Below are 23,590 nucleotides of genomic sequence, written 5' to 3'. Positions count from 1 at the left end.
TTTTGAAATGAGTTACAGGGTCAGTGTGTTTTTGAATCGATCTGTAAGCGGTATTCCGTACGGATCAATTCGTTCGTCCAAGTATCGTGTCCTTTCAAGATTTACAACCGTTCGACCGATGCATCCGCGATAACAGCAATTATTATCACCGTGCTACTTTATAAATTTACGATCTCAACGTCGATGCATTTGTCGCTATCGATCGGAGATCCAACCACGATATTCTTCCTGTTCTCGTATCACTTACGTTGTCGTGAAGCTCGTTCGTCGATTTGAGATATCCGTCCGAAGATTTACAACGAAAAATAAAACCATGCTCTTCGAGTAATACTTTCGCGTACATACAGTGCCAATTAAAATTTTGATTTTCACTAATGATGTTAGTCGAATTGTTCAGTGACAGTAGACTATACAGCTCTAGTTCTAACAAATGAGAACGTTCATTGAGTTTCTCCATAGCGACGCGACATCGCTACATTTCTATTCTCGAATAGAATTTCTATTAGAAACTGCGCGCATGTCGCCGAGGACCGGCAAAAAAATCGGTGAAAATTGCTTAGTTCGAAGAAAAGAAGAAGGTTCCGTTGGTGACGAATCGGTCTCGACAAGCGGGAAAACGGATCGCTGTATCTTCTGGTGTCGTAACACAGCTATCCAACCAGCTTGTTCCCTATTAAAATGCATCGTTCGTCCCGTAGAAACACCCTTTCTAACAGTTATAGACCGCCCGCCATAAATTTTACCGGTACGAGCAGCAGGCTGCTCTAAATGGCGACGCGAGATTTCTACCGGGACAAAACGATCGCCGCATAAAAGATCCAACCTTGCCAATGATCGATTCAAATCCGAATGTCTCCTCGTCTCGCTTCCTGTTTCTTGTCGTTTACTCGCTGGATACCACCTACGAAGAGATACCTCGCTCTTCTTTTTCCTCACTCTTCGATTAATTCATTCTTTTCACCGCGAGTTTTATTCTCGTCCCTTTCCTCTTGCAACACCAACGCCCATGGCGTTCACCTGTCGACCTTCTTAAGAGAGATCCATCGACTTCTCCGTGCATCGTCCTCGATCTTGACGCGGCGATTCTTCTTCTTTCAATTTATAAACAATCTAAGATCGAATCTCCGAAGAGACTGAAACCCCAAGTCGATTTCCGTGTGTCGTTCGGCTGTATCTCGATTCCCCTGATTACCAGCCATTTCTATGCAACCTCTACGACTCTCCGTTGTTCGATCGATCGTACGAAAACGATTTCTCCACGACTAATCGACGGTAATTATCTGCTTCGAAGCGCGAGGAAGTGGGCGTTCGTGTTTGATACGATGCTCGTTGATAAAGGGAAGCTGAGATGTATAGTTGAAGAAGCGATTCCAAGTTCGAACAGTGGTGGTGGGTCATAGGTGATGGAAATGTTATTTATACAGGATGAGCTTTTTTTGTAACACTGAGTTTTCTATGGAAAGATGCTTTCATCCGTTCAGTTTTGCTCTCCGGATGTTACCAGGAACAGCTCGAGAAGAATTTCTTTTCCCTTATACGTTAGGCGGATCCAGGCGATCCACATAAAAAGAGCCGGGGCAATCGCATTTTCTCTCGGTCGTTGGCGGACTTCCGCCTGAAAAGCTTTCACGCGATCGTTGAAATTTTTCATCGAGGCGCTCCATTTTCTCCGGACGAATTCGTTCGTTTCCCAAGTCGGCCAATTACCTTCTCGCCACCTCCGCCGCCTTCTCTCTCGACTCCCCCTGATCGCGGCGTAACGAATTAATACGATATTAATAAATATACCCGTCTAGCGAAGAGTCACGCGCGTTTATCGCGTTTTCTCATCGCATTCCGCCAACCGTGCACGCGAAATATCATCGGGCGCGTTGGAAAAATGTTTCGCCGAGACACGCGAGCTTTCACGAGACCGTGGAATCGTAGTCGCGGTAAAAGGAGAGATTTCAAAGCCTTCGTTACGTCTACCAGCGTCGCATCTCTCATTTGCATAACATCTCGTCCCTGCGAGATCACGCGTGCCTTTAAGAAGATTAAATGATCCAGATCTGAGAATCGCAGGAATTTCATTCGACGTATCAAAGACTTTACGGAGAAAACAATGGAAAACGCAGGGTAACTCGGCAAATTTCAAACTTTCGAATGTCAAGGAGAAATGAACACGTATGTAGATCGATGCAAAAAGTGTAGGGGACTGATGTAATGGCGCATCGTCGTCGGCGAGGGAAACAGCGATACTTTCACTGAGCACCTGTGGCCAGGATACTCGGGGACGCTTGTTCGAGAAGAGCAACGCGTGGGCGGAAGTTACATATTAAAGTTACGTCGAACCGGGACGGACAGGTGCACCGGTACACGCATTCTCTTTGCATTGTTCGTCGCGACCCGGTGCATCTCTCGAGCGGCATCCACGCAAAGCTGGAACGGGTATGCCCACGCTTTATGCAAATCGAAGCACCGTGTACGATCTTGCGGCGAATCGGATAACTGTGTACACTGTCGGACAGACACGGTGTCCTCCAACGGGGAAGTAAACCATTCTGGACCATCATGGAAAACGTGAACGCTAAATTACCTAATTTAATATCCAAATTATAATATATTCGCAACCAAGTATATCTTTCCCCGCGAGTGCGAATTCACGCTGCACTTTTACCAACAAATCAATACATTTCAATCAAGAAACTCAGCAGATTTCTAAGATGATACGCAAGAAGGTATTCCAACTTCTACAATCGGAGAAAGCTTAGTGCAATCTCGTGGATTTGCTTTTCTCGCACGATATATTACGAATAAGCATCGCGTTCGATCACGATTCATTAAATCCACCCACTAATCCGCGGCTTGTAAGAGAGGATCATCGAATAATCAAGGTCTCAGTCGTTATCGTACCGCTCGTGCCGTTCTATCCGGTTTAAAGTTATTAATCTTCAGCTCGCCGCCTAATTGTTTGGCCGACGAATTTATCACAGCACGCCGGCTAGCCAAGGAGGATTTAATTGCTCCACCTTCAGTGGAGTACTAATTAAAGAATGGTAGAGATACTTTCTGCGTATGCAACAGTGTGTGTCCGTGTGTCCATGTGTACGATAGGCATCGTCTAAACGGAACTAACGAGCGAGCTGCTCTTAATACGCGTGCGAGCGAGTCAGCTCTGCCATTTCGACGAGCAGAAAGCATTGTCGGAGCTTTAGATCGCGATTGTCCATTCAGCGTCGATAATCGCTGTTATGCTCGCAACTTTCTCCAAATTAGCGGTAAAACGTCACACGGTGCTTAGATAGGGTTGCTTCCATCGTTTACCTTTTACTTTCGAGTCTATTGTTGTATGGGAGGATCTATTCGGTGGAAACTGTTCTTCGCGTGTCTAACTGGGAAAACTATCGTGGAAACTTTGCATCCTCTTCTTTCAAATTCTTCGTTTTCTTAGTTATTTTTGTTATCGACGTTAACCGGTTGTAGCGATTATATATTCTACTTCAAAGCTTCGATTCTTTTCTTTGGCACTCAGGATTCATCCTCTTACAAACATCGTTTCGAATGTCATTTCTGGAGTATAAAGATAAATCTGCTGGGCTTAAGGACGTGCCAAATGTATTTTGCATGGAGCCTCTCAGGGTGCTTCCGCCTAATGGCCTCCACCAGCGTGTCATTACCCGTAATTTCGCCTCGAAAGCCCATTAACCGTCAAAGTCGGTCATGAACAGGGTCGTACGTGCACGTCCGAAATCATTTCTCTGGCAATGATTCAAACTTTCGGCGCGCCATCGGAAGGTACGCGGAACGATTTTCGACCATAAACCATCCCCGTTAAGCGATCGTAATTGCTCGTGAAATTGGAGCCACGAAATTCAGGGCAAATATCGCTCCTGTGTGTAATAAAATTTCGGAGAAAATGGAGCTGAAAGAAAATACAAACGAATTCGTGCAGATAGGAATACGGGCCAAAGTGGATCGAAGGCAGCTCGTTACCCGAGGATCGTGACACTTCCTCTTCCTTTCTCGAGCGCGAAACACGTTTTTCGAAGGTCTGCTTTGAGAGGAAGAAGCAAAGTGTTGGTGGTCGTTTGAAACGCGACTCGTTAACCGCAACTTCGAAAGAGCTTGATCCGCTCGAGGTACGCGCACGAAAGAAATACGACTAGGAAAGAGCGAGCAAAGGTTCCGAGCGTAACGTTTGCGCCTCTCGAACCGGAAATTCCTCGGGGTTTTCGAGGTAATTCCTTCTTTTTTTTCAGCCGTTTCTTTTCTCGACGCTGCTTGCGTTGCTCTCGTCTAATTACCGAGGCCAGGAAATAATGTTTTCCGAGCCGAAGAAATTCAATTTCAACTTGGACCCTCGTTCGCAGTATCATTCCCTGCCCCTTTGCAATTTCCTTAATCACAAACTGCGATGAATTAAATTTGCGATCTTGTAGAAACTCCATTTCGAAAGATAGGTATCTTGATCGCTAATTATCGGCATGTACAAAGTATTTCGCAAGGAAGAATCGGTGCTTCGAACGAAATGTAATTGTAATTATTTCGAATACCATCGTCCCATTTACCAATTTTCCTCGGATACCTTATCATATTAATGCGACTTGAAATTTTTCAAGTACACCCAGCCGAAGGAACGGAAAAATTGCAGCTGCTGTTTCGAAGCAAAATCAATGGTGATAGAAAATAGGAAGCGGAATATCGTTTGGATTAGTTAGCGAAAAGCAATTATCGATGTATGCAACGTGGCTGGCTCTCTTAAAACGTGAGTTATTAACTCGATGGCAAAAGACGGAGGGGGTTACGGTAATTGCCCGGTCGGCTTAGAGTTTATCTACCTCTTGGTACCGAGCCGCGTACGGCCTGGACTTTCGTTCGGGATTAGTAAGAGTAAAACGTAAATGCTCGGAGACATCGATTAACGGTAACGGTAAACGACTTACTTCTCTGGTATTCCTGTGCTGCACGCGTGCACAAACACGCCTTCGAAAGGTTCGCGCTTGCCTGCAGTCGCGATTTTCAGCGACTCGTATCATTCCGATGCGCGTAATTAATCATCGATACGCGCTTCGACGATCGATTCGAATCGAACACGGAAACGATCCGCTTCATGAATTCTCTCCTACACTTGAAATATTTAATAATGCGACCTTGAGCTTCAATTTGCTGCGTCATAAGTGCCATTCCGTCATACTTTTATGTCATCGAATTGTTTCAAAATGAATCATTGTTAGCCGTGATTCAATTTCATTGTCTTGTTGCTTCTATCGTTCGATTGAAAAGAAGAATTTGCAACACCAGTACCGCTAGGAAAGTTTACGGGTTGCTTAGCCGATGGAATTCCGATTTTAATAACATCGACGATCTCCTAGGAAATTATCTATCTCGAGGAGTTCTAAGCGCGACTTAAATATAGATCAACCGATCGATATATCATAGGAGCAGTGATAAAAGCCACACCATGCCACGGTACCGCGTGTATCACTTGTTCTGTAATTAAAGCTCCTAGCCACCGGTTCGATGGATACTGCGATAAGAGGTCGATAAGCGTCGATACAAATTAAACGTTTCCCAACGACAGTACCACGTTGACCACCGGCAATGGCTACTTTCCCACGAAACTTGTCCGATACTACTGAATATTTTCTGCATTATTGCTGATCCAGCTGTTCATAAATAGTTGAATAATTTCATGAAAATGTGTTTAAATAAAACTGGTCCACGTGTAACGTGACAGGCTGTAATTAAAATTATTCAGATTAAGATCGTTTTCCAATTAAACTTTCTACTTACAACATTATAAAATTAATACACCTACTTCTTTAGAATTCTTTGAATTTCATTCAATTATTAGATTATATTAAACTTTTGATGGTTTTAGCATAAAATTCTTGTCTCACTTTCCCAGCTAAGATTGATCCTCCTTCGAAAGCAATTCGTATTTCAAGTGTATATGTGGCGAAGGAAGCCGGTTTAGTTGCTTCTCGGGCTAGACCGCGACAGATTTACCGAGGAATCATGCAAATCATGCAGCCGTTTGCACTATCATCATTTCAGGTATTTCATGGAGCAACCGTGGCGCGCAAGAATTTAATCGAAAACCAATTTTCGACTCGTTCTCGTTACACGCTGCTTTCACTCGATTAGACCAAGTCCCGTGGAGAAAAAAAAAATTAGCAAACGCGTAGGGGCGGGTGGTGGTCGATGAATACACTTATAACAGGAAAAATAAGCTTGGCTGAAGGGGGCTGGAGAGCCCATTTGCAGGCCGTTTGAGAGTAAGATTTAATTCACGATAGGGCCCGGCTTTTCGCTACCAACACCATAATCACTTGGACACGTTGATGTATCGTGTGCCCGAGGCCCCGAACTTGTGTACGCTGCTTTAATTACGGGCTTGCAGCCAGCCTGCCTAAGCGGACTCATTGAAATCTGGACCGAATACCTCGCTCCGGGCCCCCTTGTTCTTGGAAAAGAAAAATTGCAATTCAACGCTGTTGTTTTCCCTATTTGTTTCGCTGATTTTATAAACCGATCGATTTCTTGCCATTAGATATTCCAATCGATTAATTTGCCTCGATACGATCGAACGATCACGACGAGGAAGTCCAAGGATAACCTGGAGATTTGATCGTTTACCTTGGAATAACCGATAGCTAGAGATACGCGCTTTCAGATGCAGAATGTAAGCCAGTCGGCCAGAATATCGCTTGTTAAAGCAATGACTAAGCGATTCTAGCAATTAGTCGTGAATCTTAACGATGTTCCGTGTATCAACCACGCCTAAGGCTCGCGATCGGATTCTACGTTGGATCTCGAAGCTATCGCCCTCGATAGAGATTCGTTTTAATTTAGCCGGCCGTACAGCCGATCCCGCTAGATTATAATCGACGATCGTTGTCTTTCCATCTACGTTGAATCGATAGTTTGCCAAGAGAAACGGAACGGGCTAACGTAGAATGTATCGTTCTCTTTCGAAAAGAAAGTCAAGGTGTTTCGACGGTAGTAGGGTAAGGTTTCCGTTAAATCTTTAACGAGTTCTCGCGTCGTTTCAAATTTTAAGTTCACATCGAACGTATTGAAATAATCTTTCTTTGAATACTTTGAAATTCATTGTCAGAATAAATTGACTCGTCTAACAGCGATTTAGATTAACGGTACAGCCAACAGTATTGACTCGTCATCGAGGACGAACGAGTAGCCGGGCGTGTTTCCTCGGAACGAAACGAAACGAAACGATACGACCGATATAATTTCCATCAGAATCGCATTACGGATCGTGCACGGTACACGCGTGCTGTAATAGTAAATACGTAAGAACGGTCACGGCGTGCCTCCACGTATTCACGGGCGGCCGGTTGACCGGTCCGGTATCGCGGTATGATAATGATCTTTGATTAAAAGCGTACCGGCACCGAATCGGGCGGATATACGCGAGGCGAACCGTGATATCGCGAAAATAGACAGATTGCCACTGTACGGCGGAATATCATACGTTACATTCAGGTCATCTTTGCTTCGATGACAATTCTCAGAAGGTCTTTGCTCGATAGGGGTGAGCGAAAGAGGGGTAAGATGATCGGAAGTCGTAGACGTTAGTTGGCGGAAAGATGGACGGTACCGTGTCATTAGAGAGTGGCGGGTACGTGCCGATCGATAGAAAAGGGATAACATTCCTGCTTCTGTCGATAGATCGATCATCGCATCGTCCTAGCCTTCGTTCATCTCTCTTCCTCTGCTTTTTCTTCGGTCGATCGATCTCGCGAGTTTCGAAGCGTTTCTCTGGAGTAATGACCTGGCCCTCCAAACTCCAAAGGAAATATATTAAATTTTTACAAACATTCAATAAATATATATATATATTCTCCCTCTTCCTCCTAGTACTGAGGCGGTGATCTAAAATTTGCGTCAAATTCACAAGAGTGAAGATTGGAGGGCTTGGTTGCGACCACTCGTCGCTCAGCTTCGTCCAATCGGTTCCGAGCCGATCTTCGAACGTTTTTTCACCTCCGTCGATTGTTCTATCTCGGCGCAGTACGGTGATCGATTGGAAACCGGAGGAGCGCGAAACAGCGAGTGTGAGAAATGGTCAGCTTAGAGGAAATGAGGGTTTTTGCGGTGCCATTCGAGGATTCATAACGTTATTCCTCGGTTATCAAGAGTAATAGTGTATTTCTTCAACAAATTTGATCGACACGTTTATTTTCAATCTACAACGAACAATCTCGTCCAGTTTTAATTAAACTGCACAGGTGTTACAAGCGCCGATTCAAATAATAGACTTATTTTCTAAATTTCTCTATTTTAGTCGTGATGTTTCGTTGTCACGCGTGAACGAGCCTCGAATTAATTAATATAGTCTACGTACATATATCATTCCAAGAAGCAACAAGAAAAATAATCTTCTTTTTTTTCCAATAGACAGGTTCATTACACGATTCGTCTTCTCGAACGATAACTTTCTCGATAACTATGCGACTGTTCATCCCCTGCTTCCTGTTTCTCTCCCTTTCATTCCGTCTTCTCTTTTCTGCTCGTTTCGCGCAGACGAATGTGCAGAACGAGCAGGCGTGCCGGGCGTGCAAACTGGCCTTTACTTCAATGGGCCACGGCTGCTCCTTTGCATCGCGCGAAAGAGTTACCGCTAATCCGCGCCCGGTCTCAGCTGGCGTGTTGCAACAGTACGATCTACAGATGGCCGCCTGTTGCCTTCGAATCAATTTCCAGCTTCCAGGATGGAATTGAAACTTGCGAGAATACGGTAGGTACGCTCGTGATCCAAGTTCAAACGAGTCACCGTCGAAAGAATGGCACAGTGACACGATTTCCCCGCGCTTTTAATCGGCGCCCATGGTTCGATCTTCTTATCCGGTCGATCCGGATTTTTCTTACGCCAACTCTTTCAGAGAAGATCCCGTCGAATCGGGGACACTTTTCCTGCATCATTCGCGACTTCCTCCTCTCTTCTCGCGCCATTGATGATTCGTTAACGCTTCCGCGATGCTCGAAGAACACTTAACCAGCGGATCGAGCAAGTAGTACCTCTTAATTACTAGTGTAAATTATGAAAACGCGCAAAGGTTGGAAACTCTTGAGAGTACCTAACTCCTACCTGGATAGTTGGAGAGATAAATTAAGTGGATTGACAAGTTTCGGGACGCTAGCTCGTTTGCGTTAATGAAATTTATATTATAATTAATTGCATTGTTTACGACGTTGTTGAAGTAAAGAGTAATTTACATTTATAGTAGTGGTAAATGAAACAATTTTTTACGTCGTACGGTTACTCGACGCATGGCGTCTGTGCTGGTCGCGAGATGGAAGGGCCGACGTGCCATAGAAGAATATTGCTCGCGACGCCGGAACACGACGGTCGAGCGTTCGCGCGCGTTGCCTCGCAATTAGTGGAAATAATTTCGTCGTTAATTGCGTCACGGGCTGCCGGTCGCGTGTTTTCTCCGTTGCTAGAAACGCGTCCTGTACGGCAGGCTGACGCCAGTTCGGCGTCTCGTTACGACGCGTCACATTGTCCGCGAACGCGACAGAAATGAAAATCACTTCACGGGAAAACCTGTGCCCTCGTAAATAACAAGCTGCGTAGCACCGAAAGAAAACGCGAACTCTCGACAATCGAGCGTTTCATTGATTTTGATGGAGGATGACGGTGATAATTCGCGCGGGAAACGCAGGACGCGTCTCTCACTCCCTCGCGAGAGTTGCACATCGAGCACAATGAGAAACGTTCGACCTACTTTGGGCTGAACTCGGCTCGGCTCGTTCCGATATAGAAGCTTCTCGCCGCGAGCGTGAGTCTGACACGCCGCTGTCCGGTCCGTGTCTGGAAACGCGCGTGGAAATCGGCAGACGAACCGGACAACCGCTTTAATACGTCACGCTGTCGGATTCGAGTTCTCCCGTGGCGCGGAACAGCGTCGCGTTTATCGTTGCAACATCTGCTGGCGACTTTTTTCTCAGGATGTGACGTTGATGGTCAGCGAATCGCTCCTGTTCGCTATGGGCATTAGAAGCGTTTGCTACGATTTGTTCTTGTCAAACCAGTCCATTCGTTTCGACGAGGATCTGGACGTATGTCTTAATCCACTGTCGGCCATCCGCCGGATAATTCAATTGTGTCGATGATCAAATTAGGATCTATTAGACTTTTCGAAGGTTATGGAATGATAATAATTAATAAATTATCCAAAATTTTTAATTATTCAAACCTACTGGTCTCCCTAATAAGATAAGAAGAAAGGAGAAAATGTAACTCTCTTCGAGGGAAATCGGTAGATCTGTCCCTGAAACGGTACGCGTGCCGGTTCGATTTTGACATATTTCCTCGTGTGACCTTGAATAGCCGAAGAAGACGCGCGACGCTCGGTAGGATGCAAGCTGGAAGAAGGACGGTTGACGGTGGCGATAGTAGTTAGCGGTAGACAAGAAGAGGGTGAAAGACGAAAGGAGGTGCGAGAGAAGGAGAAAGAGGGTCGTCCGAGAGAGAGGTGCGAGAGAAGGAAGGAGACAAGGAGGGTCGGTGATGGCTGCGATGGTGATGGTCAGTGGTTGTATACCGGTTAAGCCGTTCAGTGCCAGGCCGGCGTCCGTCACGGTTAAACCTCGACCACTTGGTCGTTCGACTCCTAGACCGGCACCGAATCCTTCGTGCCTTCAGGATATAGTCCTTCCAGGTGGTTACCACCTCCTGGACCCTCGTTCTCCACTCGATCCACCGACCATTGTCCTGTTGTGAACCTCCTCCGAAGACGCGTCCATTCGCTGATAAGTGATACCCAGACATATGACAGTTAAACAGTGGTTCCATCATTCGTGATTAATAAAAACAGCCTGGTCTAACTGATTTCAAAGTTTACTGGCTTCATCTCCTCGAAGATAAGAATTCGATTCTTGCGATGGTCATTTGATAAAGGTCACCCGGTGTCGCTGATAGAGATCGAAGGAGACCCATGGATGAGAGAACCGTGACCGGAAATTAGATACAACGGTTCATCGTCGGGATATCTCGAATTCTATTCGACTGATTCATACGCGGCTCCGCGAAGAGGAAGCGATCCTCGTTGAAGCATCAATCAGAAGTGTAGCCTCTGCCAACGGCTCTGCACCTCGAATTCGAAATGAACGAATGAACAACCAGGTAGACAGAGACGGGTACCGAGGATAGAGAGCAATTTCGACATGTCCAGGTTGATCAGAATGGCGAAGAACCCGGGATCCGCGCGAGGTAGGGCAGCGGGAATCGAAATAAGCAACCAACAGGATAGCAGGATTCGGAGCGAGCGCGGATGAAGTAATTACCAAGGACTGACCAGTCACGGACCAGTCTGATCCCAAGGGAGATCCAGGTACTTCTTCTTCTTCCGCGTGTCTCTCATTCTTCCGTGCTTTCTTCAGAAAAGTCGTGTTCGTTCTTCCGCGGTCTCTGATCGCTCGATACCCTCTCTCGCCGTGGCGAGCCCCGTTTCTCTCGCCTCCGTACAACTTCATCCCCGACAGCCGACGACGGAACACGCGCGAGCACACTTGGAATTCGATGAATTGCACGCGATACCGTGTCGCTTTTCCCTGGTGTCGTTAACGTTTTTAACGCTTCACGAAATAGCTCGGTATCCTTGGTGTCGTTAACCCTTTCTTGTTTTTTAAAAAATTCAAAATTTTCAATTAATTGTTTTTCGCGAAATTCCATCTGCAAATTCTGTAAATCTAGCTTAAAAGTAAAAGTAAAATGGTATCTTTTTGCAATGCAATCTTCCAGTTACGAAACGCTTCGAGTGTAAGGTGGAAAAGGTAAGAAGAGGATAGAGAGGGAGATGGTATCCACGGTGGCAATAGCAGAAGCGTAGAGGCGCGATAAAGCCCGGTAATTCCGCTACCAGTTACGAGTCCTTGATGGCCGATGCTATGATTTCCACGTTACTCGGTGGCCGCTTGAATACCGTAACGACGCCGAACGTGACTGCGATCGAAAAGCCGACGCGATACGTCTCGTGCACGCGCGCCCCTGGCGTCGATGCTCGTTTCCAGTTATCTATTACCGTTGTCATACTTCCGTAATACTTCTTCATCGGCCGTTAATCGTATACCGAGCCTTATGCTTGGTCCACACTGACACCAGTGCTACCGGTCTTCGCTAGACTTTACTCTGAAATTAATGAGGGGACTTCTTCACTTGGACACCCTTTATCGGAACCTGTCGCGCCCATTGGTGTCTATATATAAGTGGTCGAGTAGCTCTCTACTAGCAGTTAAATTTTAAGTGGTATCAACCGTAGCGTTAATAAGGTAGCAAACGGAAAGATTAAGTCAAAGATCCTAAATAATTACAATTACAGCCTCCAGGACTGCACTCAATTTTTTCCACTGCGATAGTCAACGTATTTAACACTCGCGGAGATATCCTTAAGTACTAGTGTAATTACATTTATAAAATCTTGGTATCTCTGATTCTACTGCTGCAGGTGAGGAATGTTACCTGCCGTGGTAGATACAGACGTGTAGTCATACGCGTCTTAAGCGAGAATTTTCTATTTTCTATTTTACGTTCCTGCTATAATGTTGATCCTACTAAAAATTTTCATTCGCCAACGCGTTGATGTACAGTTTCACTTGAACGGGTAAGGAAACCAAGCATATCTCAAAGACATCCTTGGTTTGATTAATAGCCGGGAATTCTTTGAATTTATAGATACGGATAACTCTCTGTCCCGGTAACAATTCCTCGTAGGCGTGTCGCATCGAAAAAATAGCGTCCCGGCGGCGAGGATCAAAGAAAGCAATGTGTTGCAACAAGCTCCGTGCAACTTTCTCGTTCCCCGCGAATAGTCCACTTCCGTCTTCCGTATTTGAATCCGACGACAGAACTTGCCTCGAGTGTGCCTTCGAGAAATTCTCAACTCTCTCTCGCTTTATACCGTTGAGCCTACATTATCGTAAACGTTCGACGACGATCTTAATCAATCATTGAAGCTGAATCGATAGAACTTGATCCACAAAAAAGAGGAATCTCGACCTGTCCGTCCGGTCGGGCAAAATTTCGATCGATCTTCGATGTTCGTCCAAGTGCAACCTTGTTCGGGTTTTCACGGGCCGTCGTGTTCGATGATTTCAAAAGCGCGACAACGAGCACGTCATCGATCGCCACGTTATAGGAAGCCGATCGAGACTTTATCTATCTCACGGTGAACTCGCACAGCGTTCTTCTTCCTTTTTGCCATCCCCGCGTGCAACGGGATCCTTGTGCCTTGATTTCGCGCCTATCGCGGCAAAAACGCTGTTGCTCGCCGCGTTATCCAACCGTGGATCGTTCCACCCGCAGAGGAGTTAACTCTCTCGGATGCCTCGCCTCCTCCTATCAACTTGTGGAACAATTTATCGACCAATAAACCTTGCGCGCTTCCACTGTAATGAACATCATCCTCGTGAAATTTCAGCGCGACACAACGCGTCTGCAATCCTTTCCACTGGCTATTGTAAGGCTGGTACGCGGTTCCGTCTATGCTGACGTTTTTCTGCTGCGTTAATAACTGGTTCTGTCTCAGGGTAATTATATTAGTCTGAGCGTAACGGGAATGGATCGAAGCTCCAAGGAATACTTTTTTCACTTTTGCACTTATCGCTTGGTGTTTTTTAGGGTGAAGAAAGGGTGACTGTTTTATTCAAGAATTTGAGGATAGGAATCTTGCAGATGTTAGAAAATTCCTTGGAGGATTGAAAATTCGTTTTTCATAGCAAAAGCCTCTGCTTCCTTGAGAGGAGTATAATTGTACAGGATTCGTGCTCGGTCGATCGTGTCCCGAAACGAATGGACAAAAAGTAGCCATTCTTGATGTAACATGGTGGATCGTGAATACTCCGGTAGTTTATTAATAGGCATAAATCACGTAAAAACAGACGAGTAATTATGATACGCTCCAACTCGCCCAGCATTCGCACCCTTTCCAGTTGATTAACACTGCTTCCTCTATTCCTGTTCATCGTTAAATTTGCACGAAGCATCGATTGAAATTAAGTGGTCGGATTTACAGACGAAAGACTCATATATGTTCAAAAAATAAATAATAATTATTAGAGGGTTAACCGTGATTTTGTAAACGAGACAGAGCAATTGGTAAGAATTTTGGCAATTTTATCATCGTGAGAAAGATAAGACAGTAAGGAGGAATCGTTAGCGCATTCGAACTTTCCCATGGCATCGGTAACAACCAAATTCCAGGCTGACGAACACGCTTCTTCTTCCCTGTTCCCCTTCAATCATCCTCCATTTCCTGCAAACTCCGCTAACGCCCGCTTGTTAAGACGGCGTCTGAACGCGCCAGGAAAGACATAAATTAAATTACCATCGAGTATCAAGTAGCCGCCTATGGGGAATAATTCGCCAACTGGGAAACCAATGATTTCCACGGAGAATAAGCAGGGAAACGAAAGAGGAAACAAAGTTATATCGATCTTCGCGAGTGTCGTGGTATCAACCGATCGATGGGTGGTTAATTAATTTGACGAGCGTGTGACGGGACGCGTACGGTTTGCTCGATGTCAGGCATCGCTAATTGCGATCCATCATGGATTATTAGTCCTATGGTAATGACGATCCGCGGCTTCGCCGATCACGCCAATTTTCCTCGCTATAAATAATTTCATCCTTAATCTTCTTGCAGAGATTGTGTTTCCGGACGATCCGGTTGATCGATCGTCGCGAATGTACTTATTAATTCACCGGCACCGCTTTCTTCCGCAAGCGTAATTTTAACCAGGCTTCTTTTGGTTCAGAGAAAAATGCTCGAAAGAAGAGTCTTCCATCGTTTACCTTTGATCTTGACAGCACCCTCTGAGTAATTAAAGAACGCGAGCAAACGAGACGAGTGGTGGTACACTTCATCCCTTACACTTTCTCTGAACTAAAAGAAACCAAAGTTCCTCTAAGTTCATCGTAACAAACGTCATTTTAAAGGCTCGTATGACCCCAAGCTGAAAGGATCCTACTCTGTAACGGAGCAACTTTTCACTCGGCCGAGCGCGCTGTCAAACGTTCAGCTTATACGCTCGAAAACGTTCATTAAATCTGCCACGGTCCCCGTTGCAACACAACGTATTGTCCCCGTTAGGGCCAGGGGCCAGTTAATTGGTCGGTTAGTAGGTTAATTGACGCATTCTGTTTTTTTTTTTTTTTTCTTTATTTCTTCTCTTTCTCAATCAGCGAGGTATCAGTACGCGTGGATAACGAGGTTAAATTGCGGTTGCTCCTTGAAATCTGACCTCCTCCGTACACTTTCAGCGGCCACAATGGAGGTTCTGTTTAACCTTTCCCGAGTATTTCTTCTTCTTGTACGGATCGCGGGAAATATTTCGCCGTCAGGACGGGAACGATTAAAGCAGAAACGGGAACGCGTCGGTATGATAACCGCTACTCGTTACGGAACGTTTCTTTGCGGGATGACGCGACGTAGGAACGCGGTTATCGTGCAGGATCTTTTAAGAATTAGATGAACTGTTCGCATTTATTTCATGCCATCGGATTCTGCTAAACTTTCTCTGCCTCGAAATCGGCCATTTGATACGCAATAACATAGTTAATTAATTCCAGCGTAATCGTTCGCAATAAGAAAGTCGTAAGAGGAGGAAGAGATCCTTGTACCGCGGCAGGTTGATCGTCCTGCAGGTTGGTCACTGGAAGATAACTTGGAGGATACGTGGCGTGGCGATCCGATCGGCATGGACCGAGACCGTTAAACGTCCAGCCACGAGAAAGAAACTACTGCTCTACCCTACATGCTTCGAATAGTGTTCCGATCGGTGGCCTCTCTGGGGCAAGGTCAAGAAGCAAAGAATATAAAACTGTCGCTGACCGGTGTATCCAGACACGCGCGCGTTGACCTCTTTTTCCTAGCAATCGTTAAGAACAGCTTAAGCGCGACTCATAGATAATTGCTTCTCATTTAGAAAAAAGAAAATATCAACTCTTCGAGGAAACGAATATTTTTTCAAGAACCAAATTGAAATTGTCCTAATTCCGCAATCTCCCGAGGAATCGTAAATGTATAAATATTTAATAGAATTATGATCGAGGAGTTATTAGGAAGAATATTGTGTAAGATTAAAGCTTGACAAATTAGCCATAACTTTAAGCGTTACGAATTCTAACTATGTCATATTTTCTCGAATTTATCCCTTCTGTAATTTATTTCTCGGGCTTCGTAGAATCGCGGCTGGAAGAGGCATAAATTTGAATTCTAGAATTCAAGAAGCAGCCAAGAGCGAAGCGTGAATTCTTGAAACGCTCGAGGACGGTGCCACGACACTCTGGGGAGTAGAGAAAATCGAGGATGCACTTGGACTGTTGTGTTTATACTTTCTGCAACGGCGATAGTAAACGTCGCCGCGGTCTAAGCTGCCATTAACATTCATAGTCGCGACGAGGTTTCATAATGCCCCTGGCTCGTCCACCCTCCAGCGACTTCCTAAACACGTGCGGGGATCTCTACGTGACAGGGTTTCGTGAACACGCTTTGGGAAAAGCCGCTTGGGGCCATTCAAATTTATGCTCGCACATTTTCGGCACGTCTGACGTGTGCGAATAAACGTAAACAGAAGAACCTTTCGGGATTTCGATCGCAACCCCTCTTCAATATTTCAACTTCAATCGTCAATTTGTTAACCGAGAATGAAGTCGTGCATCTCTGGAAATTTTTCTATTATTTATTCGAAATAAGGAAACTTTGCTGTATCGACAGCCGCAGGTCACTATAGAAAGTTTTCTCTCTTTCATCTGTGTTATTCATAGAAAACACCACCTCGCTATGTATTACGAATATTCATTCCAACTGCGATTTCGATTTTTCTTTGCAACGTTTATCACAATCGAAAAGGAAAGTTTTCAGATTGCGAAACTGGCTGTTACGCAAACCTGTCAGGAATATGGAACGAAATTTGAATTTTTATTAGGAGCGAGAACGACCAAGTCGATGCAACCACGTCTCGAAGACGAATGCCATGCAATTTCTCGATGTTTGAAGAAGGAAAAATTGCATTTCTCGTAGGGGCCGAAGGGTGAGGAGAAGAAAACAAACGGACCGGCAAAACATGGAAGAAAAGGAGCATGGGAGGAATAGAACGTGTTCCTCGGGTTTGCTGAGGAACTGGGCCGTGGTCTCGTGTTACCCGTTTCTCGTATGGTGCACCAGATCCCGCAAAAAGTGACACATATTTCTGGGCAACGAGAGGAACGAGAACTCGGTTGACCGCGAGCACGCGCAACGATATCCGGCAAATGATTTTCGCTAGCCATTCTTTATTTTAAAAAATCATTCTTTTCTAAATGATTAATTCTTTCTATGAAGTAGAACGAAAGTTGTGAGAGGGTCTTATGAAACGTCTGATAAATCAAAATTTTGTCTATATTCTATCAAAAATATTTAAACTAAAAAGAGTCCACGAGAGGATGGTCGTCAGTCTCGAAATCACTCAGGCAAACTCACAAGCTAGACATCGCTTCCGGATATGAAATTGATGTTTGCGTACCACTCTCGTGGAAGAAGACTGCATTTTCTCCTGCAAACAGGAACATCCTCGAATAGAAGCGATACTCGAAGTAAAGTTCACGTGATCTCGTGTATTTTCAGGAGTTATTTGAGATTGCAAGCTTTCCATTCGCTTATCTTCAATCTAGGATATCAAAATCTTTTCCGTATCGTCTTATAATTTAGTTGAAGGGCCAGGGTGCAATCGATGATTGGACAGATTACTCGTTCGTGACGAGGGAACTTTGTTTTCGGGATGCTCTGTAATTTTTTGGACTGATTCGTGGCTGCTTGATTCGCGGTTTCGAAGGAACAGCTGGAAGATTAATGCGATATTTATGCTACCCTTTGCGAATCTCCACTTTGTATTTAGGAAAAAGGTAGAGGCATTTGACTGTTCATCCTTCAAAGTATCAATCGTCCAAGAAATTGTTACCTTTCGTATCCTCCAAATATTCGAAAGGAATTTATTTAATGATAACTTGAAAAATTGGTATCTTTTATCTATAAAAGATACGTCGTGAGAGAAAATAATTTTGCATCGAACATAATAGAAAAAGGAAGGGAATGAATTGAAAAATGAAAATCATCGTTCCGGAGCAAAGGTTTTAATACAAAACGTGGTGACACAAATCAGCAGGAATTGACCCAGATACGGGATCCTTTCCTCGAAAGTGCATCGAACAATCGAACCCAGTGCCGGTTGATTTATGTGGCGTGAAATGTGTTGACGTTTCTTACGCGCGGCGACCATGAATGCGAATCAATGTTTTGAGACTAAACCATTCAGGTTGATCGCGATCGCGAACGTGATTCGCTTAAAATGATAATGAACCACACCGGGAAATATTGCTCCAGGAGGTGTGCGCTTGCGATCGTTCGAGCGAACTTTCTGCTATTGAAGATGAAACGATTAAACCTCCGAGTTCATTTGAGAGAAACGATCGAATTTGAAGCGTCGATTGTCCTTTTGTTTCGAGGATACAAGTTAAACGAATTCGTAACGGTACTACCGATAGATATTTCATCAAACGCTTTATCGATCACCTCTACTAAATTTAAAATGAAAAATTTTTCGAATAACCATAGCAGCCAAAAGGGTGGAAGCCACGAAATTACCTTGATAGATTCTTCAACGACAATGAAGGATTCTCTGCAATTTTTTATCGAATATCGATTTGAACTGGTCCACCCTTTCTCTCGGCTGTCTGTCGTCGTTGAAATACGAGGCTCGATAAAACCGCGTTATCCGTTGGAACAAAAACAGTGAGGAACCGGTGGTCGGATTCCCTCGCTCGTGAATCGGTGTCAACGAGACAAATTGTCCGAAAAAACGACCGAGAAAGCTCGAAAGTCAGCTCGATGACCCGGTATGCGAAACGAGAATTCGGTAACAAGCTGGTTGCGATCCTTTCCGCTCCGCAATCACCGCGTTTTTCTGCTATCGACCAGCTCTGCACCTGCCGTCGATTGAATTACCTTCATCTCTCCGCGATACACTTCACTGATGCTTGATTTCGCGGTTTAAAGGGGGAGATTTTTCTTTCCTTCGGATCGTTAACGAAACAGGGTTCACCGATGTATTCGAAAAGAAAAGTGTAAGAAAGAAAGTCCAACGTTTCTTTCGGATGAAATTTTCTATATTTTCGAACGAGTGGATTTTCCCCGTAGCCCCGTTTCAACTAATATTCAGGATGGTCTGGAAATCCGTGTTAAATCAATACCTTGATTGACCGATGCGCGATGCTAGCGGCATGCGTATGTGTAAAACGCATAGAACCGTTCCATTTTTCAATATACGCGCTCGTTTCGCATAATATTCGAGCCAGACCGATGGAAAACGTGGCTAGACGTCCGTGATGAAACGTTACGCGATATCTCGCGGTTTTACTGCCACGCGGTTTCTTTTATTTGCATAATAGTCGTTGATGACCCGTCGTAAATGCAATGGGAGCGTTTGCGCGGACCTCGCCCCTTTCATCTAGCCCTCTCCATTTTCAACTGGACGATGCCCATTTCCATTCGCTCTTTTTCCTTCCTTCGATCGCCATTCGAATAGAAAGTTGATGACTTTAATTTACAACCCTTCTGTATTCAATTTATGATACACATTCCATCAAAATATAATGATTCGCAGCGATTATTACTAATAAAAAGAACTTTTCCAGTTGTTCGAACGGTGAACGGTTAAATAAGTTTGGAATTATAGAAAATGTGATCGAAGGATGGTACTTTGGCGCGCCACCAAGGCACGCGAGGAACGCATAGCATTAGGTATGCTTATTAGCAACAGAAGCTCGCTAATTGAAGGAACAGAGAGGCCGCATCTGATACGTGCGTAGAAACGCATCAGAAGTCAGCGAGACCAGAGCTGGCGGGTACGGAAGTGGCAATAACTCGAGTCATACAGGTGTAACTGGTCGGGGAATAACTGGATAAACGCGTGCTTGTATCCAAAGGATCAGAAAAGTTTTGTTGCCAGTAGCCAGCGTGCAATTTGCATGTTTCAAGATTAACCACGGAGAACAACAACCTCGAGCTACCGTCTATCCAAACACAATGTTGCTCCATGGATTTTCTTTCGTTCCTTAACTTTTGTAGCTTCAGGCATCGTTCGCGTTATCGTACGAAAATTTCAACGCATTTTGCATCGTTTTTTTATTAGACAAGTTCATTATAAAATTGTAGAGAGGATGGGGCGATCTGGATAAATAGAGAATGTCGAGGATACTTGATAGCTGAGAATACTATGCTAAGTGGTACATTTCTGATTTCAGGGATCAGGATGCGGTGGATCGGTTACGTGGCCACAATTCTCTGGTGGTCGGGCATCGCCAGGTCTCTCAGCACGCTGAATCGAGGTCACAGTCAGTAATACTCTTTTTTGGTGATTTGATCGCGAGCATATACAATATGTTTATCCATCGTGTTCCCGAAGCCGTGCGTGGAAACTGACCATCTGATATTCAATGTTCGAACGATTCAATATTCAACGGAGAGTATTAATCGATGATAGCAATTTGTGAATAACAGTTATTTAAAGAAACACACCTTAACGTGAAATAGATAGGTATCTTTTTGTTCGAGCATAAAGTGGCCGGTTCTGGTTCCATCGTTTTGACCGTTCGACCCTTAGTCGAACGTTTTCCCTTCTATCCCCTCCCAGTACTCCCTTTCTCCGCCTGTTCGAACATTTCTCTTTCTTCTTCGTGTCGGGAACGTCCTCTGAAATGTGTAACGCCTAATTGGACGAGGAACTCGGTCAAGGTGCAGTCGGTCGAGCGTGAGAAAAGAAAAGCGAACGAAGGGGCGGATTCCTTGTTGATTCGAGGAAGAAATCTTTTCCTTTTTAACTCCTATGATAGCTCGTGGAATTTCCACTCGACCATAACGCTTGATGGAATCTTGTTACAGTGTTAATTACAATTAGAAGTTTTTCATGGAAAATGGTCTCGCTGCAACAATAGAACGCACCCTTCTTACTGACGTTCGTTACACGATGCTCGTTGGAGAATTTTCCAAGAAAAAACGAAAACCCTTTTTCGAATGAGAGGTCATGAATATTCTGAAACTCGAGGAGCGTTCTGATCTATTGCAAAAACGGTTCTCGTTTAATTAACAGCGGAGCAAAGTGCAACGAACGATACGCGAACGTATTTCTAACGGAGAAAACGAAACAGTGAACACACTGTGAACCGTGGTAACTTACGTCTCGGTTAACGACCTGGCCCGGGTCTACGTACTCCATCCGACGATTAAGTTTCCCTTTTTCCTCTTCCCCGTGTTAGGTATTCGCTTAACGAAGCTTATTTCGAAAGGAATAATTAACGACTGTTCGATTATTAGACGGATCATTGAGTTTATTTGAAAATCACTTGGTTAACGATTCACCCAAAATCTACAGTGCTTGCGATCGTTTAGTCGAACGTTATCGATCCTTGTACACCGTGACCTCGCAGGTCCCAGGATGCTTTCGTTAATTATAGAGAGAATTACCTAGAGACTCTTTAAACGGTGGCTTATCACGCACCGCGCGTCAACACCGATGTGGGTCAGCTTGAAAAAACAAACGAAGATCAAACTCATTGGAAAATCAATTCCAATCAATTCAAGTACAGTTTTAATTTGGTATCACCATACTCTGTCTGTCCACGTGTAGGTTACAAAATCACCCCGAAGCCGTGCAGGGTGCCGGGCCCAGAGTCAAAGGAGGGCACGTGCATGTTCGTGTGGGAGTGCATCAAATCGGAGGGCACGCACGTGGGCGTGTGCGTGGACACGTTCATGTTCGGCAGCTGTTGCGTGCACAATTCGACGTCGAACACGATCACCGCACCCCATCAGCATCAGTCGAACCCATTGAGACCGACCCTGGCAGAGGCGTTGGGCAACGAATCGACCAGGCCCACTCTCGCTTCTCTATCCGGCTTCCTAGTCACGGATTCGAGCACCTCGCGACCCGGTCACCGTCCATCCGGAACGTTCGACTCTTTCGCGGGCCAGGGCAGACCGCACAGACCGCTATCGGCCGGTTCCGCTAGACCGTTGCAAAAAAGACCGCACGCGAAACCCGCATCCGATCACAAGGACAGGATCCAGACGTCGGTGGCCGCGGCCTCGTCGAATTTCTGGGAGAAGAACCAGCAGAGCACCAAGAGACCCGGCTCCTCTGATCTTTGGGAGAAGGGATCGCAGAGCACCAAGAGACCAGGATCCTCTGATCACTGGGAAAAAGGATCGCAGAGCACTAAACGACCTTCCGATCTTCCGGAGAAAGGATCTCAAAACGCGAAGAGACCAGGGCAACATAGTACCAAGAGACCTGGTATCTCTAATCTCTGGGAGAATAGCACTCAAAGCACCAAGAGGCCAAGTCACAATACCCAGAATCTTCAGCAAAAGACTAGACCAGAAGATGGTCAGCACACGGCTGTTAAGGAGAAGGACTCTTCTTATACCACTTATCAGAATCATCACCAGGGTTTCAAGGATAAAGTGGACACGGCACATAACACGTTAGTGATAAGGCTACCTGGGAAGGAGCAAGGGTCTAGTAAGGATAAGAACACTAGGCCGAACAGGCCGAACAACCAAAGACCGTCGGAATCGAGACCTGACGATAGCAAAACGGAGGATGCCGATCTAAGTGTCCAGGAGTCGGTGCACCGACCGAGCGTCAATTCTGTCGATGAAAATGTAAGTAAATCTGTTCCGTGACGGTGTTGGGAAAATATTTAGAGGTGTCTGATTGTATTTTGATCAGGAACCCGCGAAGGAACCACATCCCAGTTTGAACTTCATTCATACCGAACGTCCACAATGGGCGACGAAGCCGATATCAGCGAAACCAACGACGGAATTCTCGAAACCGTTTTTCTCGATCAAAACGACCACTTATCGACCGGTATCGATGAGTGATCAATCAGATACGAGGCCGAACTTCATCTCCAAACCTAGCACTTCGAACGTTTCTACGAAGACTACGACCACTGCCAGGCCGACTTACGCGAGTAGCTCCACAACCAGGTATTCGACTATGTCCTTACGTTCTAAAGTGTCAGAGACACTTGCTTTCAACATCTCTGCGAAGAAACTTCGGTAGGGCACAAGTTCTAGAGCAGCAACTTCAAACTTTTCTTTCATTCTAGCGCAGCCGGATCCGTACCACAGACCTCTCACTGGCAAGTGACCACAGAGCCAGCGTTCGTCACGAAACAGAGGCCAGTGTCGTCGACGAAACCGATGAGTTCCTCCGAGACCGCTAAACCTATCGCCACCAGTTCTCATTTCTGGTCGGAGAATAGCTGGACACCGCCTAGGCCGTCCTTGAAACCACACTGGACGGACAATCCTAGCCTCCTTCAGAACGGGCCTGAAGCCTTTCCACCGCGACCGAGTTTCAAACCGACCGAACCGCAAGAAGTACGTGTAGCTGTTTCCTTATGTATTTTGATACTATAGTTCTACATACTATTTATAACATTAGTTACCTTATAACGTTGGTAGATGCTTAAATAATTTTTAAATAATAGGATAGTCGTCTCATTATCAAAAACCTTAAAGTGGAGGATTTGAAAGGGTCA

At 45.2% G+C, this 23,590-nt stretch overlaps 1 protein-coding gene across 7 annotated transcripts in view; it reads left to right on the top strand.

The window, feature by feature from the left end:
• LOC117603943 (uncharacterized) overlaps window positions 1-23,590 on the top strand; it is a 49,484-nt gene that overhangs the window by 23,398 nt on the left and 2,496 nt on the right. For 4 of the 7 annotated variants that reach the window (XM_076690971.1, XM_076690970.1, XM_034323574.2 and 1 more), the window contains 4 exons: window positions 20,285-20,374; window positions 21,667-22,703; window positions 22,771-23,033; window positions 23,156-23,429. In XM_076690971.1, the coding sequence (XP_076547086.1) occupies window positions 20,293-20,374; window positions 21,667-22,703; window positions 22,771-23,033; window positions 23,156-23,429 (1,656 nt within the window). In that variant the 5' untranslated portion in view covers window positions 20,285-20,292. Of the gene's footprint in view, window positions 1-10,336; window positions 11,340-20,284; window positions 20,375-21,666; window positions 22,704-22,770; window positions 23,034-23,155; window positions 23,430-23,590 lie in introns of all 7 variants that reach the window. The other 3 variants (XM_034323576.2, XM_034323572.2, XM_034323575.2) reach the window with 3 other exon arrangements.

Source organism: Osmia lignaria, chromosome 11 (genome assembly GCF_051020975.1).
Source record: "Osmia lignaria lignaria isolate PbOS001 chromosome 11, iyOsmLign1, whole genome shotgun sequence".
Taxonomy (NCBI): domain Eukaryota; kingdom Metazoa; phylum Arthropoda; class Insecta; order Hymenoptera; family Megachilidae; genus Osmia; species Osmia lignaria.
Note: the sequence above shows the minus strand (reverse complement) of the source record. Positions and strands in the feature narration are given on the sequence as shown.